Raw genomic sequence first — 18,013 nt, 5'->3', positions numbered from 1 at the left:
GGAAAGAGTTAAGATTCTTTCTTCTGTCCCTTTCTTCCTGCTAAAGGGATAGATTGCAAGTGCCACACCAACAATCCCAGCCATCACATAACCTCCAAGTCAAGTAATAAATTATTTACTACAGTTCCCTATTTGAAAGAGAGTCAATTAGTTAACGGGCCATCAATTAATACTCAGCCAGGAACAATATGAAGAGAGGAACTGGTCTGAACAGCACAGCTCTAGAAACAAAGAGTGCTTTTAAACCAGATACCTCTGTGTTGAAGCCAGTATCTTGCTTCACTGAACATCTATTTTAATACATAAGCGGCCACATTTGCTAGCAAGACGTCCTGTTGACACCTATTCAGTCCTGCCCTACTTTGGCATGACAGTCCTGTGCATTCTGCAGGGTTCAAGTGAGTGCTCGGATACATTCAAAGGATTACAATGCGATGTATTTGAGGGCATGAGGCAAAAGCTTTGTTTCCCAGAACAACATCTGAAGGGCAGCATCCCCTCGAGAACGTCGCAAACAAAGTTACCCTGGAGACAGTCTCTGAGGAACAGTGACAATTCTCTACAGACAAGATGATCTGCTGGGTTGGCATTTTAAGTGGGGGGATGGGTGGTGAGTTCTCCACTCCTTGTTTGGGAAGCGGGAAGGGAAACAAAGGTGAGGGAAGGAAAAATAATGTTAGGAACTTATTTCAGGATCTTAATATAAAGAAAAGCCCATCACTGTCTCTACCAGAGAATAGCATCATTTTACTGTCAGGAAGTGAACAGCTTTCTCAGTTTCTTGGCGTGATTTTCTCTTAACTTTGCTTTCAGCCCTGCAATCTAAGAAATGCAGAACTCTATCAACCCGTGCTCAAGAACTGAGGACCCTGCATTTATGGACTTCATTTGCCGAGCCTGGCGCCTCCGGTCTTCAGACAAGGAGCTCAGCCAGGAGAAAGCACCACACACATGAAGGCATGAGAACTCACCAGAGGCATCACAGCAAACTGAGTCAAAATAGATTTTTTTCTTCTTAATATTGTCAAAGCCAGGTACTCTGCTTTCTGAACAAACATTCACCCAGGCTTACCCAGGAAAAATACCTTTCATTACTATTACTTTTCGGCTCTACTTAGCTCTTTCCCACAGCTTTAGCTACTGTTTCTATTGCTTTCTAGGTAGCATATCTGGTTACTATCCATCTTATATGTGTATTTGGCTTTACACATAATGCTCTAGAGGTGTAAGCATTAGTACTACATAACCACCAATGAACATATCTATAAAAACCAAGGAACATTTGACACCTCTGCAGCCAGCACTTCCATAAGATACTCAGATTGTCATATACCAGTGCAAACTACCAAAAAGAAAAACTATAAATAAATAAAAATCACACACTGCAGTGAAACATTAAAATGGATTTGGCCCCTAAACCAGCTGTAAGTCTAACTCTCAGAGAGGTTCACACCCCACAGCTCCCTTTGACATCTGAGTTTACCCTTTTTAACTCACTGCATTTTCATGAGTGCTAGAAAGACTGATCTCATCTCCTTGTATCAAGTTTTCTGTGCCCTAAGCTTCCCACCATAATAGCGTTCCAGATGTGATATTGGATACACCAGCCCTCCTCAAAAGTTGTTCTTGATTGCATTTTGCCAACTGGCCAACAAGGGATAATGAAATTCAACATGCAAGCACTCCCCCAAGAGCTGGAGAATTTCACATCTGTCATATATTTACTATCCAAAAAGAAAGGCACTGTATTTGTGCAAGGGCTAGGGCTCTGAGAAACAGGGCTGTCACCAGATGTTCCACAGCTGAGAGTCTGCACAGCCTCAAGATGTGAGGCTAATCAGTACAGGCCCTAAATAATTAAGTTACTATGCTTTGCAAGAACTGCTGGCTGTTTAGAGGAGAAAGACCACAATTCAACATCCCAGTGAGAGAAAGGCAGAAAGAGCTCATATATTATATAGGTGAATGCGGGACAGCCAGCATTACCAGGGCAGAATGCACAGGACCAAGTGGGAATCCACGTCAAGCCAGACATCAAAATAGAGCAGTCCCACCTTCTGGGGCCTGCTAGGAAGATTTTGACACCAGCGTCACAAATCATGGCAGAAAGCAAATAATCTGAGCCATTTGGGTTTCTACTAAACAGCGTTCCCGATCCTGTTTTTAATTAAGACCCCCAAGGACACTGCACAGAGACTGTAAGTTCATCCATTTTGCGCCTCATCTCCTCCATCTTACTGTCTTCCACCTCTTTAAACTCAGGCTCCTGTGAATTCAGGTATGCAATCTGAAACAAGGACTGTAGCTGTCAGGATGCAAGGACGTGCTTGCAGTGCCTCGCAACAACTGCTCTGCGTCTGGAGAGGTGGCAGTGCTAAAGACACACCAAAACAGCTTCTTACAAATAAGAGCTCTCAAAATTTAGTTTTGTTATAAAGGTAAGCAAGTTGGGGTTTTTTTGAAATTATTTTTTATGGCTGTCTGATACTGTAACACAGGACTTTCAAGCACTTTTGCGACCAGGGCTCAGAAACAATAAGGTGTCTGCTGGTGATAGGAATTCATTAGGCATTTGGCCAAGAGGCCTTTTTGTTTCCCAATCAAATTAAGGAAAACAACTAAACATTATTAGATTTTTTAGTCCTCAGAATTCCCCCAGAGCAAAATCTAATAGTAAGATTTCTAATTGCATGTGCCTATAAGATTACGAATTGTGATGACAGGTTGGATTTCAAGTCACGACAAAGACATGAAGGCATGTCAAAGGTTTCTTCCATGATTCCAAGTTTAGACAGACCAGCTCTCTATGGGTTTCTTTATACATACAGTATGAAAATTACATCTAAAGCATATATACGCACTTGTATGCATATAAACACACATTGAGAAATAAAATCAAGTGACCTGGGTTTTCCTACAACTCTTACAAATAGGCATTCTTCCTTGAAAACATACTAACAATTAAATATACACAGAATTGAGCAGCGATGCTGACAAAATACTGTTTGAGGTGATAAATAGGACTTGGCCACTAGTCTGTCTTTCAGAGCAGAGGAATAAAGGGGATAGCTGTTCCCAGGAACACCTGCCAGCCCTGGTGCCCACTGCCCTGCTCCAGCAGAGGAGCGGACACATTAGAGGGAGGGAGAGGCTGCCTCTGGAGAAACACACTGCAAGCAGCAGCTGGCAGGGTGAGTACCAGCCCCTGGCTTCGTGGAGCACCACCGTGGTTTTCCCTGCCTGCAGAGACACTGCCACATGGGTTTGGCTCATCCACACCCTTGACTGGAAAGGCGCTAAGCTCCCAGCTCTGCTCCAACCTGCCACAAGTAAGCACAGCCAGCAGCACTGCCTTGCTCATCAGCCAACAGGCACATCTCCCCCTCTGCCCTGCTGCACAGAGAAGTGCTACACGAGACTGACATACCAAAGCCAGTTTCCTTTCTGTCATCTGCTCCCCTGATACTAAATCAGCCCTTACTGCAGCCTCCAGCATTTCAGTAATAGAAACAAGACACTGTGAATTAAAAGTTGGAGACAAATCTTCAGCAACAAGAGGTGCAGAGGAGGAAAAAAAAATTAAAACAAATTCTCACTTAAATCAGCAGCACTGATGGACTTCTAATTGTTCCTGGAAGAGCTTGAAGGGGATCAGTCTAATGAGAGAATAAGGACTGAGCACAATGCTGTAACTCTCAGGGCAGGGGAGCAGCCCACAATCTAGTGAACTCACTGAAAGATTTGAGAGACAAGCCCAGGGTACCTTCTCCTCCATGTTACATTCCAGCTTTCCCCAAAGTAACCCCTCTAGGCCGAGCAAACCAGATTTAAAGTGCATTTACACAGAATCACCAACTTGCCAAGGGATTTGAATCCGACCTCAAAAACTCAGTATTAAAATGCTATATTTGTTTATGGCTCCAGATTCTGGAGATTTAAGAACAGGTGACAATTCAACTGAGATTCTAAAATCCATCAGGCATCTCAGTTTCCACAGATTATGGTACAGGAGGGAGTGACAATAACTAAATTACAGATTTTTAGTCCTTACCTCCCCTTCTGCCCATTCTAACACACAGACTACTGTCTTGAGACGGATTTTTAGCTCCCATGAGTCTTACAGGAAACAAACTTACACCTCAGGATGGGTAACAAGGCACCCAACACTATCAGGCACTGCAGAAAGCAGCCCAACACAGCAAAGCAGAAGGGAATACATAAAAGTAGATGCTGCTCTGATTATAATTCCTTGAGTTTATGGGATGCATTCAGTACTGCACTGTAACTAAAAGCCCACCAGCCCAGGCCCACGCTTGTTACAATGGGCAGATTGCAGCATCTGTGTGGTGTTGGCTAAAAACCCATTGCACATCCCACATCTTGGAGCAGAACCATGACAGAACAGGCATCAATCCTGCCAGGCACTGGGAGGGATATTCCAGGGAGGCTGCCCAGCACAAAACTGTTTGATGAAATCGGGGAAATTCAAAGTGAGGAAAATCTTCTGAAGTCTCTGACATGCTTTTAATTTTTTCCCATGCCACAGCATCTTTCCCAGATCAGTTGCTCACTGAGCAGCAGGAAATGTCTTCCAAATTCAAATAAAACCACATTAGCAAACATATCCAATTCAAAAAAAAAAAAAATCATGAACAATAAAGGAAACAACTGAACAACAGTGAATATGCCATGGGGTAATAAACATCAGATGCCTCTAAGATTCATTTAACATGAGTGGAGTTGATAAAATGGATGTTAGCAATATCTTCTGGGGAATCAGTTTCATTTGCAACAAAGAGCTTTTTCTTGATGTTTTTGCTGGGCAAAGGGTGCTCTCCCTAACAGGAAAACAGCAGGTCTGCCCAGATCTCGTGGGAGCAGGTTAGCAGCAACTGAGGAGGAGGTGCAAGAACAAAGGTGGCCATAATTCATTCCCTCACTGTCATTCTTTTCTCATTTTAGCTTAGAGTACTTCAACACGCCCAGCTTAAATGTATGAGAGAACTAGGGCCAGAAAACTCTCAGAAGTAACTTTTTTTTCTATCCAACTCCAATGGTTTAAGCTTAGCTGAAGTTATTAGAAGAAGAAAACAAAAGACAACACATTTGTGGGCATATTCACATGCAGAAAAGAGGTGTTACAGCTGCATGGGAAGGATCGGCATAGGAAGCTTTTGCACTTACAAAACCTGGCCATGACTTCCCACCTGCTCTGCTGGAATAGCTGGTGTCTGCCCTAGCATTATACAGCTGCTTTGTCTGTGAAGATGTCCTTTGGTCCTGCACTTCTCCATTAACTGGGGGAATAGATGCACGGCCTCACCCACCAAATCCCTTTATTCAGCCCAGAACAGCCGGATTTCTCCAACCCCTGGCAGCTTCCTGTCATCTTCACCACAAGAAAGCTTTATCTGGAAGTATAGCATTACCAAAGTAGACAGGAATCAGCAATTAGCTAAATTAAGGGAATTATGCAATAGGCAAAAACAAATAGGGAATGGGTGGGCAGTTATCTCCCCTATTCCTAAGGATAAGGAAAGGGAAGCTGCTCATTTCTGCTGCTCCTTCTTTACTGCACCAGCCTCATGCGACCTCAGCTTGCCCCAAAAAACAGTCCTTCTGGAGTATCTTGCATGTCCAGGAAGACGCAGGACAAGGTGTCTTCTCATGTGTAGAAAACTTCAGATGTAAAAATGTTCCTGGTGCTCCATGGTACCTCTGGGTATTGGCTAAGGGATGCCTGTACCCATATTAGTCAGCCTTGACCCACTACATTTTTCAGTCCTGATTGCTTAGGATTATTAACTCCAAAAGGATGTATAGAGAGATCATTCTCATGTGTAATTGGAAAAGTCAGGCAAGCTTTTTTGCTTTTTTGTTTTGGTTTGGTTTTTTTGGTTTGGTTTTCTTAAGTATTTACATCTAATGCCAAACCACAGTAATTGCATCACTTACATGGAAAATTACTGTGGTTTTTCATTGGGATGCTATTCTTAATGCTCATATATCCATCAGAAGTGAAACAGCTTTGGTCCTATCAATATCCTGATGAGCTGTAAGTTGATGAGAACACGAGTAAAATTTATTCAGAGAGTAACTTCCTTGAAAGTACCCATTTTTAATAGTGATCCCTTATTTACTCTGTGCTTAGCTATGACAAGGACTAGTGAGGAATAGGGCTATCTAACAGTACTTGCTAGCCAGGGACTACTGCAGAAGAGACAGGCCTGGATCAGCATGGTTGGATAAACTCAATATTCTCCTGAATCCCAAGAGAAAGGCCAGCAATACCCCAGAGATCCTGTCATCTCAAGCACATGACTGCTCTTCATTTCTTTAGAAACAATTCATTGGGAAGAAGGTTTTAGCCTGGTAACCTTTAGGCACCCTTAACCGCATGAGCTTCAGTTAAAAAAAAAAATGCTGAAGGTTTCTAGAAAGACAAAGGAAAAGGAAAATTGAGAAAGACTTTTAAGGCATTCATGGACCAGTACCACCTGTACCTCCAGTACCACCCAAGCCATTTTCAGGTTGGCTTATTTTTCCCCAACACATCAGCTTGATCCCTGTGATGCTCTCCCAAACTGCTGCCACCAAACCACCTTGTCTATTTGCTCAGTGCTTGCTGGGACCAAACCCAACTGCACCAGCCATTACACTTGTATAGCCTGTACTGGGAGAAGATTGGAAGGCTCAAGGGACTGGCGGCAAGCTAAGGTTTCCAGATCAAATCAAGACTAGGTGAGAAACAAAGAACCTAATCATCCTACTTAGCAACTGCCTGGCAGCAGATACAAAATGAATAGTTAGAGTAAGGTCAGCTTTTTAGATAGCAGATGTCCACACCACACCACGTACTCATTACCTAAGGTTAATAACTACACAAATACATTTTTTCAGGATTTAACAAAACTCCTCATTGCACAAAGCTATTTACACCTCTTTGTGAGAAGCTCAGCACTGCACTTTTCAGTTCTGTTTTTTAAAAAGTGACTTTTCGTAAAGAAGTTCACTAATAAAAACATTTTTACAATCACAGTAAAATATAATAGGAATTAAGTTATGGCACAATAATTCACACTTGACTGCACAGAGGCCATTTGGCCTTCATCTTTGAGTCTGAATGTGCTGGGTGGAAATTACTACACCATAATTCACATGCTGTCACATATTATGGCTTGGCTAACACTTGAAAAATTCAGAGCACAGAGTTGGTCACTAGAGATCAGAAATCAGTCTTGTCATGAAATGGTTACAAATGACTGAAGCACCAGATATTGCAGGACTGAAAGGTAACACAGCTTACCCCCTCCTGCTGCTGTGAGAGCAAGCACAGTGCCTGTTGCTGCAGTTCAGAAAGAAACCCGCATGCCCTGCTGCTCTACACCATACATGTGAAAAAACATCAAACATTTAGGATGGGAAGGGACTAAAGATCATCCAGTTCCAAGCCCCCAGCCAGGGGCTGGGACACCTTCCACTATCCCAGAGCCCCACCCAACCTGGTCTTGAACACTCCAGGGATGGGGCATCCACAGCTTCCCTGAGCAACCTGTGCCAGGGCCTCGCTCCCCTCACAGTGAAGAATTTCTTCCTAATATCTAATCTAAACCTATCCTCTTCTAATTTAAAGCCATTACCCCTTGTCTCTTCACTACAGGCCGTTGTACAAAGTCTCTCTGCAGCTTCCTTGTCGCTCCCCTTTAGGTTCTAGGAGGCTGCTATACCGCTTGGTGTCAATAAAAAACTTGCTGAGGATGCACTTGCTCCCTTTGTCCGTGTCACTGATGAAGACATTAAATAGCCCTAGTCCTGATACAGACCCCTGGAGGTAAAAGGTCTTGTTTCCTCCCTACAGCAGGAAGATTCTATGAGCAGACACATTTGCCAAAAACTGAAGAAAAAAACCAACATTATCAGATAATCCCCTTAATATCCCCTTCCTAATTTAGTGTGAAATTTAGACGTGAGAGAAGTGGGTCCGCACACAGACCTTCGCACTGCGTAATGGCTTAAACAAGAATTAAACAGTGGGTAGTCTTAGCAAGGTTGAATTTCACCCTCTATCAGCTTATAGATTGATCTGTCATCAGATGGGGAACTTAATACTCTCAATTTTAGTATAATGCTGCTAATGAAAGCACTGTAGTATATACAGAGAACAGCCACCCCCTTTTATCAGGAAAAGCCTTCCTCAATCACTTGTTCCATTATGGAAAAGGTGGCACGGCTGCAGGTAATACAAATTGCCAAGAATAGCAAACATTATAAATATTTCGAGGATGATTAATCTTTAAAACACTGAAGTTAGGCAGAAGCCTGGAAGTCAACTTGGCTATTTCACAACTAATAAAACATGTATCTTGTATTTCATTGTGACTATATAAAGAGTATTGTAGTAAAAGGCAATTATCCACCATTCACTAGCTAACATAGCACTTGTACAAGTATAAAAGAAACACAGTATGTATTTTAAGCAGTGACAGTATTTTCACTGTATTAAAATAGTAGCAAGGCAAATGTTCAGCTCACATTAAACAGCACTCTGTCACCGAAGACCAGCCTGCTAGCATCATATATTCCCCCAAGATAGATAATGCTGCTTGCTTTAACAGAATCATTGTCACCAGGCAACTACCAGTGCTGTTCAGTAATAAATATTTCCACTGTTCCCACAGAAACTGGCTCGGCATCTGGACCTGCTAATGCCTAGAGAGATCAGCCTGACCTTGGAGTGCCATCTTTTCACAAGGATGCAGCCCTCACCACGATTGTCCCCCAGAAGCATTGCAAAGATGGAGCAGAAGCTCAGAGGGCAGGAACAGGACAGCAGACGAGGCTCTCTTCCTTGCAGCTGCAATGACTTGAAAGGACTTCAAATTTCATTTTCTACTCTGCGAATGATAAATTAGTTCAGCCCCATCTTGAACTAATTCTCATATGGAGAGACAAGATGGCATCTGTCCCTAAATGCAGGAAGGTCACTTTACAGCTATGCCACAAGACTGCATAAATAACTTCTGGGAGGAACCAGTTTTTTTGAAGTTTAGAACTGGGCCAGCAGCATCTGTAGCCCTGCCAGTTTGGTGCTGTCAAGTGTCAGTATTAGGCCTTAAGCTTCACAACAATACAAGGCTCCAGGACTTGACAGGCTTTGTCTGAACTACAACCTATTTTAGCTTAAATCTCCAAAGTTATTTGAGCAGCTTTGCTGCACTTACAACTTCCCCTGGGATCCGATAACTTTTGCCTAGCTTGTTCTAGCTGCAATGTCAGATTGTCCTGGGTTTGGCTGGGATGGAGTTCATTTTTTCTTAGTAGTTGGTACTGTGCTGTGTTTTAGATTCTGTATAAAATACAGAATCATTTTCATATACAAGGCTGGAGGGAAGTAAGCAAGCATCTGCATGGAGCTTGGTTGCTAGCTGGGCTTAAACCATGACACGGACACCTATTATTTATCCTGTAATTTCAGCAGGTTTTGGTTACTTTGTTGTTAAACTTGCTCTGACTTCAGTTTTGCTTGGTTTTGGCCAAGTGTGTGGTTCTAACCCAAAAAATCACACTGTATATCAAGGAAAATATCAAGAAATTTAAGAAATCACAGGAATGACTAACCCACCCCATGGAGCATCAGGAGGGAACAGTGTGCAACCCATTAATACATACAGGGTTAAAACATATACAAAATAACCCCAAGCAGCTGCAAGACCAGGAGGAACCAAATCCCACAGCTTGGCCCAAGCAGGATCCAGGATGCTGACAGCTCACTCTCAATCTCACAAGTGCAAGGCAAGAGCGTAGCAACAGAACAAACAGGTAGATAGCCAGGCCTGGTGATTTTATTGCATTGTTACAATCTCCAACAGACACTGGGCAATTTGGATTATTGGTTCATCGGAAAAATAAGTGGTTGTCCCTTTTTGGATTTTTAAAAGCAGCAGAGTAACTACAATTAACTCATTCGTTGTTGCCCATCATATAATTAGATACTCAGTACAATCCTTAAAAAATAATTTTCAAATAAATAACAATGAACCAATCTGATGGGATGATAAAGATCTTTGCATACAAAAGGCTCTCAGCTCTCTTCCAGTGCCGTTACCTGTTTAGAGACGTGCCAAATTGCACCCTACAGCCATCACTGTGGTATCCTTCCTATCCTGCTCCTAACAGCACGCAGCTCTGAGTCCCTTTATTTCTATTAATATTTTTGTCCAGCAGTCTGGAAGTCGTAAATCTCTGAGCCACACACGAGCACGACAGCAATGTGGCAGAGCAGGTGTACATCTCTCCAGGCTTGCAAACTGAGCTGCTGCCTGTCATGTCCATCTCATTTCAAGTGAACTTTTGACAGCATTCATTTGTGGGTCAAGAGAAATCTGCTTTGTTTGGGGTCAAGGGGAGGAAGGTTGAGGAAGAGAACAGCTGCTCATTCCAGAAAAATGCCTCTTGGAAATCCACCTGCTACAGGGAAGGAGGATCAGTTTGCTCAGGTGTATATGGGGGGGAACACAAACCAAGGAGCACTTTCCTGGGGTCCAGACCAGATGCTTTGGAAAAAGCTTCCAAAGAGGGGCAAAAAGAAAGCAGGGATGGAAAAGTCCTGTCCCCTTAGCAGAGCCCTTGCAAAGGATGAAAAAGGCTTTGCTTTCATTGTTATTGCTGATGGTTTTATTTTATTCCTTGGTATTATTTCAGTCTATCTCGTGTAATTCTCTGACTTCGTATAACAGGTTTAGTTTTAGGCAACAAATGGATTTACAGGCTTTGCTGTAGCTTAGGAGAGGGGATAGCTTTTGGGGGGCTTCTACACTGCTCCAGGTTGTGCCCTGACTTGTAAGCTATTTTCCATTCAAGTCAAGGGTACCAGTAAAGAAAGCAGCCACTACACAAATCTGCTATTATTGTAGGTATTTCACATGGCTTAATTTTTCTGGTGAGCTATGATTCAAAGCAGTCTGAACAAAACTAGACAGTGCTGTGCCTGTGTATTTTGGATGCAGCAGATTAACATCATCACTGAGGAAATACAAGGACTCATGGCTTTTTCCCCTTTTATGATTTCTACAGCTTATCAACAAGATGACATTGTACCAGGGCAGTATTCTGGAAGATTACTTTTCATCTTGCAGATCACTGAAGTATATACCCTTTGACTCCACATCTGTCATCACAGCCCAAGACACATAATCTACTCCAAGAGATGAAATAGCTAAAACAAAAAAAACCAAGCCCCCTCAAAAAAACCCCAAAATATCAAAACACCACCACCACCTCTCCAATTTATGAGATCACTGGTCTAAGAAATCTGCCTATAATGCAGCTACCACTATGGATGAAGAGGCTGTGTCAGAGAACTCAAAAAGGGAACGAGATGTAGCAAGGTCAGTCTGAAAAAGTAGTTCATATCTCCAGCAATCACTACAGGACAGGAGTCATTCCAGATCATGAAAGAGGAACTCAAATGCTTGAGTCCTGTTAAGCGTAAATTTTGAATGCTCTCTGCGTGCAGTGAAAAGGGATTACTAAAAGGGAAAATAAAATTTAAAAAAATTAAGAAGCAGGGCTTAACTGGGCTATTTTTATAAGGAAAGTGAGGTTGTGACATGTGTTTAAACAACACGCCAAAGTTCTGAGATGGAAGCTGCATCCTGGCCACTCAGAGATCAGAACAGAGAGAACCAATCCAAGTCCTTTGGCTCAAACCAAAGGTGTTCCCCCTCCACAGCTCAAAGATGGCTATTGCACTTTCACTGGCAACTGATCAGATAATATAGGTGTTGGTGAGATGTGTGATGGTCAGATTAACCACCACTGACTGCCACAACCACCACAGCAAACACTCTGTACGTTTGGTCTGGAGAGCAGTGTAAGGGATAGAAATATTTCCAGGCACTGTTCCTGCATCTCTGGCATTTACTCATCTGTGGCATAATACAACTCCTAGGAATATTGTGACATTTTCATTTACTGGGACTATCAGGCAGGACTTTCCAGCTACAACGGCACTGAGAATCTAAAACACAACTGCCAGAGATATATTCAAACCATTAGTTGCTTTAACTGTTAATACTACTAATACTACATAATTATAAAGATTTACAAAACATTTAGCATTTAACTTTCCTGGAGAGGGCTGGAGAGCACCTTTCTGAATAGCTCTTTCATTACATCCTAATTGGTCAGCTCAGTTTAAATACTCATTCTAATTTTCAAGTCAGTGAGGAGGGGTCTTTCTTGAAGAACAATAGTACAGATAGCCTTTGTCCCTAAAGGTGTTATATAAAAAGACAAGTTGTGCTCTATATTCAGCCAATTACATTTATTTTATTTTTTCATCACCTTTTTCCTGTAAAATTTTGCTCCAGTGTCTTAGCACATACACAGAGGATCAGTTGGTTAAAGTTCAAAAAGCCTGATGAGTATTTTAAAAGCAGGGGCCCACAGCTTACATACAGGGAGTCATGTCATTTACAAGCATGCTTCCACTGGCCTGTAATTAAAATGAGATCCTTGGTAGAGCTCACCTTCCATTTAAGCATCAGAAAAACCAGGTAGCCAGATTTTCCAAAGCTCTGCCCTGTGCATTCGGTAACTATTACTGCTGATAGGAGCACCTGAACCCTTCAGCACCTGTGAAACCTGGCAGCTTACTTCTAGAGCTTGGGTTTCTCATATCAAAAGAACCCAACAGGCCCAAAGAATTACATGTGTCACATTTCACTTAAAGAGTGTCCTGGCTAATAAAAGAGATCAAATTTTTCTGCTACAGCTCTGTACTGGGTTTGCACTGCCAGGTTCTGGGGAGGGAGGGGGCTGGTTACAGGGGTGGCTTCTGTGAGAAGCTGCTTGAAGCTTCCCCTGTGTCTGACAGAGCCAATGCCAGCTGGCTCCAGGACGGACCCATCACTGGCCAAGGCTGAGTCCATTGGTGACTGTGGTAGCACCTCTGGGATAACATATCTAAGAACAGGGACAAAGCTGCTGCTTTGTGAGAGGAACAGCTCTGCAGACAAGGTCAGTGAAGAAAGAGGGGCAGGAGGTGCTCCAAATGCCAGAGCTGAGATTTCCCTGCAGCCCATGGAGGCGAAGCAGCTGTGCCTCTGCAGCCCGTGGAGTTTCACAGGGATCCACTTGCAGCCCGTGGAGGAGGCTGTAACCCCATGCAGAGCCCACACTGGACCTTGATACGGCTCTGTGGAGAGAGGAGCCCACCACACTGGAGCAGGTTTGCTGGCTGGCAGGATGTGTGACCCCATAGGAGGAACACAGGCTGGAGCGGGGGAAGAATGTGAGGGGCCCTCCCTCTGAGGAGGGGGAAGGAGCAGTAGATACAAGGTGTCATGCACTGAACACAACTCCCATTCCCTGTGCCAATGTACTTCTGCAGGGAAGAAGGTAAAGACATTGGGAGCAAGCTCACTTCAGGAAGGAGGGAGGCAGATGGGAGGGTGTTTTTATGATTTGCCTTTATTTCTCATTACCCTACTCTGGTTTGAATGGTAATAAATCCATTTCTCCCCAAGAACAAGGAGGAAAAAGTCTGTCTAATGAAGCAGCTAAACTCAGAAACCTTTACGTGTCACCAGAGTTCTTTGTTTCAGAAGTTAAGTCATAATGTAACCCGGGAATTTCAAAGACCTGAGGTGCAAGCAGGGAGAGAAATCCACATCCTGTAAAAAAACCCTACACCATTAGGAAAAGACATAGACAAAATCCTTGCTATTTTCTCTTCTCTTCCCCTCCCACAGGCAAATTTACACCACCTCTCACTCACCATGGGCAAACGGTGTTAAGAGCATTGTGAAGAACAGCAGCTGTGATGACCACATGACTGTGAAGGAGAGCTTGAAAGTATCCCAGCAAACAAGGGTTCAAACAAAAAGGTGAGCGTCCTCCTGCACTTGCTTCCAACACTTCAACTGTTGTTGGCCTTCAATTCACATCCAAAAAGGGGAAAAAAACCCAATCAAAAATAATAATAAAAAATATCCCACAGCCAGTATCCAGAGTCTGAGACCTAGAAATGAGAAAGGAAAAAAACCTGCAGTTAGTAAAACAGTAAGATAGGTGTTTTCAATCAAGTCTTGATGTGTTTCTTTGCTGCCAGCAGCTGTAAAGGCAAATGTGTCTTCCTCACTCCCTGGCTCTTCAGATTCATGCACACTCCTACATAAAATAACAAATAAAACATAGGCCTGTGCAGAGAACCAGTTACCAGTTGGTGGATAACCAGTGCTCTGCTTCCAATCTCAAAACAGCGCTCCAGACAGCAGTTTTGAACAAAAAAGCTAAGACCTTTCCCTCCCTTTTGCATTTCTGTCATGCCTCCGCTGTGGATACTAACGGCAAGATACCAGGCCAGGCAGTGGGATTAGTAACATAGTTTGAGAGTATTTCCACTGATGATATGCCAAAAAGCCTCTCTTTGTTTGAGGCGACCTGTAATGGCTTTTAATCACTGAATCTGGACCAGGCTTTGAATCCAAGTAGAGCCCAAAGTCACCCTTATCCTACAACCAGCCACTTTCTAGTCACTGCCAGCAACTCACTGCTAGTCGAGCTCTGCAGTTATTTATTGTGGAATTAAAAATAATGGTCTTGTCCATCCCACGCGCTTACAGCAAAGAGCGGGGCAATCTGAATCCGTGCTTGACTAGAAACATTCGCTCGTTTAACTGGAGAACATATTCCAGCTTTCCATCATTTTAATCTCTCCAGAAGGGGCTAGATGGCCACAGTGACTCAAACTTGGCAGGAAAAAAACAACTATACAGAGTTAAACCACGGCAGCAGTTTGAAACTTAGCTCCCCACTGACTCTAAAATGATGAGGAAATATGAGGAATTGAAAAGTACTTTACATATCTGTTTTGAACTCCTTAGACTCTGCAGTCTTCACAGTACTGGTCTAATTAAAAATCTCTCCAAAAATCTCTGATCAACAGAAGTTATTCTTCTCTGAGCACAGAAGCTGTTTTTGCCAACTTTTGTTCTTACCCAAAACCGAGTCTGAGCCAAAAAGCTGTATGAAAAAACTGTGCTGCATGCCATTGTGATGTGGGTATATTTCTGAAAGTCTGGCATGACAAAGTGGCCTTTGTTTTGCTGCCTATCTTTACTGATCAACTAAATAAAACCCCACATTGTTCAGAACCAAAGTCTATAAAGAAGCTGCATTTTTTTTTAATAAATATATCTTGCACTGCCAAGATTTTATTCTCTCACTTGACTCTCCTCCCCAGTCTGTCCCTGTAATTTGTTCACTCAAATGTAGCATTTAGTTTCCATAGTTTTTTCTCCTCTCTTGTAAGTGGGGTTTCTAAAAAATCCAAGGTCAATCTGCAGTCAAGTGGCTTCTTTATGGACATCCTTGAAATTAAAACTTTGCTTGAGCTGGGACTAATCAAAATGGTCATTGATAATACTAAAAGTCAGTTTTTCAAACAGAGAAGGGCCTCATGAATATTTTAAATTGTACATTCTAAACAGTGATCAAGTTTTTCATTTATATTTTAGTAGGCTACCAGTACACATCAAACTACAGCACTGCTATTATTTATGCATGGCATGTTCTATAGCACCCTCTGTAAAGTTTTAAAGTGAGAAGCTTTTTGCGCTACAAAATTTCAAAAGGCGTACAGAGATGGGTGAAAGCTATCCGAGCACAGGTACACTTCCCTGAAGCAAAAGCTCAGTCAGGCAGTGGAGGAGCACAGGTTTGTTTTCAATTTTTATTTGTTTAAACTGCATCAGTTCTGAATAATCTAAGTCTGTTAGAAAGAGATAACATTATGGTGCAGTAAAAGGGTTTTGGGTATAAACTGAAGAAGCCACAAATTAATTAGGTTCCCTATCCCAGAGAAGGGATAATTGTCAGCAAAATACTTACATAGGGCCCTTTAATTTTTTTTAATCTGTCTATACATTCCTTCATGAGAGGATTCTAGGAATTTTTTTCTATTATCTCATGGGCTGAGGATGAATGAGCAAAGGATTCACATGCCCTCTGCAAAGTCCAAACACTAATTTTTGGGAACTAATGTCTTGGAACTACCAGAGCCACAAGTAAACATCTTATCCTCCTGGAAAGTACATTATTGAGTCACAAAGCTCCTGTGCAAAAGAGACAACAGGACTAGCTCATCACTATGAATCATTTACTCCAGTTGTAAATCTGACCAAATACTTTCTGTCCCACCGTCCTTCCTGCCAGAGGAGAACATGCCAGAGCCATGGCCTGTCAGGTGGTGTCTGCACACCCTGGCTGGCACCACCTTGTCCTCAAACTTGCTTCTGCAAAGCCTTCAACCCCTTCAGCTTAAGCTCACACACAAATACTACCAATACACAATGTGTCTGGAGACATGCCAGCTGTGTTTAACAACACAGGGCACCACTAGATTAACCAAATACATTGGAATGCTGCAAAATTCTGGGTGGGTTTGTATTTCACGTAATCAAATAATCACAGTGTGTTTGTGAACTGGGTATCTGCAGGGAAACAGCTACATAGGAAATGAGCACAACAACCATTTTTCTTAATGGTCACTCAACACCCACAAGCAGCATTGTAAGACACAGAAAGAGGCCTACAAAACAAAATTCACTTCATCTTTGGATTACCTCCAGGTAAAGCACAGACAAAGAGGGGAAACTGGAGAGAACAGTTCACTATCTGTGAACTGTTCGGTGAGGAGTGGTACATTTATTGATGCAAGACAGGGATACACTACCACAGTGAAAAATTTAAGGGCTTGACTTAAGGGGTTTGAACTTTAACCACAAAGATCATGCAGCCTGCATTGATTTAAGAGAAAGTTCTTCTGCTCACTGACCTTTATGCCCAAAGGGCTGCCCCAACACCTTCACAGTCTGATCTGCTGCATCACCCAAACCAGAACTGCATGCTGGCAGTTCCCAAAAATCCAGCTCAAAGTGCTACTGACAGAATAGGAGAAAGCTAAATAAAGGAAACTCAGGCCTCATAGTGAAGAGATGAGCAGTGAAGTATTCATCAAGGCGTTGCTCATAAAAGAGCATTATAGATACACTGACAAACTCAACATCTACCCAAGTCTGTTCTTCAGCAGTTGATGTCAAGCAGCACATGGAGCATTTTCTGCGCTCATCTGTCGACAGTCTACAGGGAGGGTGAAAGAGAAAAGGAAACCAGTTCACGTGGTGAGCAAACAGATAGGCTGAATTCAAAGCAGAACTCAGAGCAGTGCAAGCCAAACCTGTCAGAACTCCATTTAATTACTGCCTCCTTCCAAACACAAGCAATTGCACCTGCACAAAGCTCTACACTACCCTCCTCACACAGCAAAAGCTGCTTCGGGTATCCAGAGTTTTCTGGGCACTTGGGGTACAGCCAGGGGAGAGGCCAGAGTGTCTTACAGAGAGGCGCATTAGCAAAAGCCAGATAGAAATGCTGGGGTTTTCATATCCAGTTTTACTTGCAGCAATTTTCTCCCCACCCCTGAAAATGTGCATAGCAGAACTAGCTTAAACAAATCAAGGATACAAGGACAGCTTTATATTTCTTAATAGAAAAGATTCCGACACTTACTCTCCTCCTTTGGCAAAAGTCACCTACTAAGTAGAAAATAAGTGTGATGTTTCAAACAAATATTGATTAAAGTCACTGTTTACAAGGGGAAAAGCTGGGAAGTAATTAAACTCCTTGAAGCTGATGGTCCAAGCTGGAACCATGGGTGTAATTCCCCATTCTAAGCATCTGCTACTTGAGATAATTTATTTCAGGCAACATATTCAGAATTTTGCTAAGATAGGGAAGAGAATTAACCCCAGCAAGAAAAAAATAAGACATGCAATCTCTGCAAAATTAAATTAACTGCAATTTATTGTTAGAAAATTTCTTTAACTAAGAGAATGAGCTGTATTTCCACTCCCATTATGAATGGCTAAACAAAAGAATTGCTGCAATACATTTGGCCATAAGTTGTTTGCAAAACACATCTTTTTTTTTTTTTTTTTTTTTTTTTTTT

At 42.5% G+C, this 18,013-nt stretch overlaps 1 protein-coding gene across 23 annotated transcripts in view; it reads right to left on the bottom strand.

Annotated features, from left to right (window-relative positions):
• Positions 1-18,013, bottom strand: part of ADGRL3 (adhesion G protein-coupled receptor L3) — a 495,252-nt gene that overhangs the window by 303,905 nt on the left and 173,334 nt on the right. For all 23 annotated transcript variants that reach the window (XM_017744223.1, XM_017744226.1, XM_017744204.1 and 20 more), the window contains one exon: positions 13,781-14,023. In XM_017744223.1, coding sequence (XP_017599712.1) covers positions 13,781-13,835 — 55 coding nt within the window. In that variant the 5' untranslated portion in view covers positions 13,836-14,023. The remainder of the gene's footprint in view (positions 1-13,780; positions 14,024-18,013) is intronic.

Source organism: Corvus brachyrhynchos, unplaced genomic scaffold (assembly GCF_000691975.1).
Source record: "Corvus brachyrhynchos isolate BGI_N302 unplaced genomic scaffold, ASM69197v1 scaffold229, whole genome shotgun sequence".
NCBI classification, from domain to species: Eukaryota; Metazoa; Chordata; class Aves; order Passeriformes; family Corvidae; genus Corvus; species Corvus brachyrhynchos.
The sequence above is the reverse complement of the archived record's forward strand: the minus strand, read 5'-3'. Positions and strand labels throughout refer to the sequence as shown.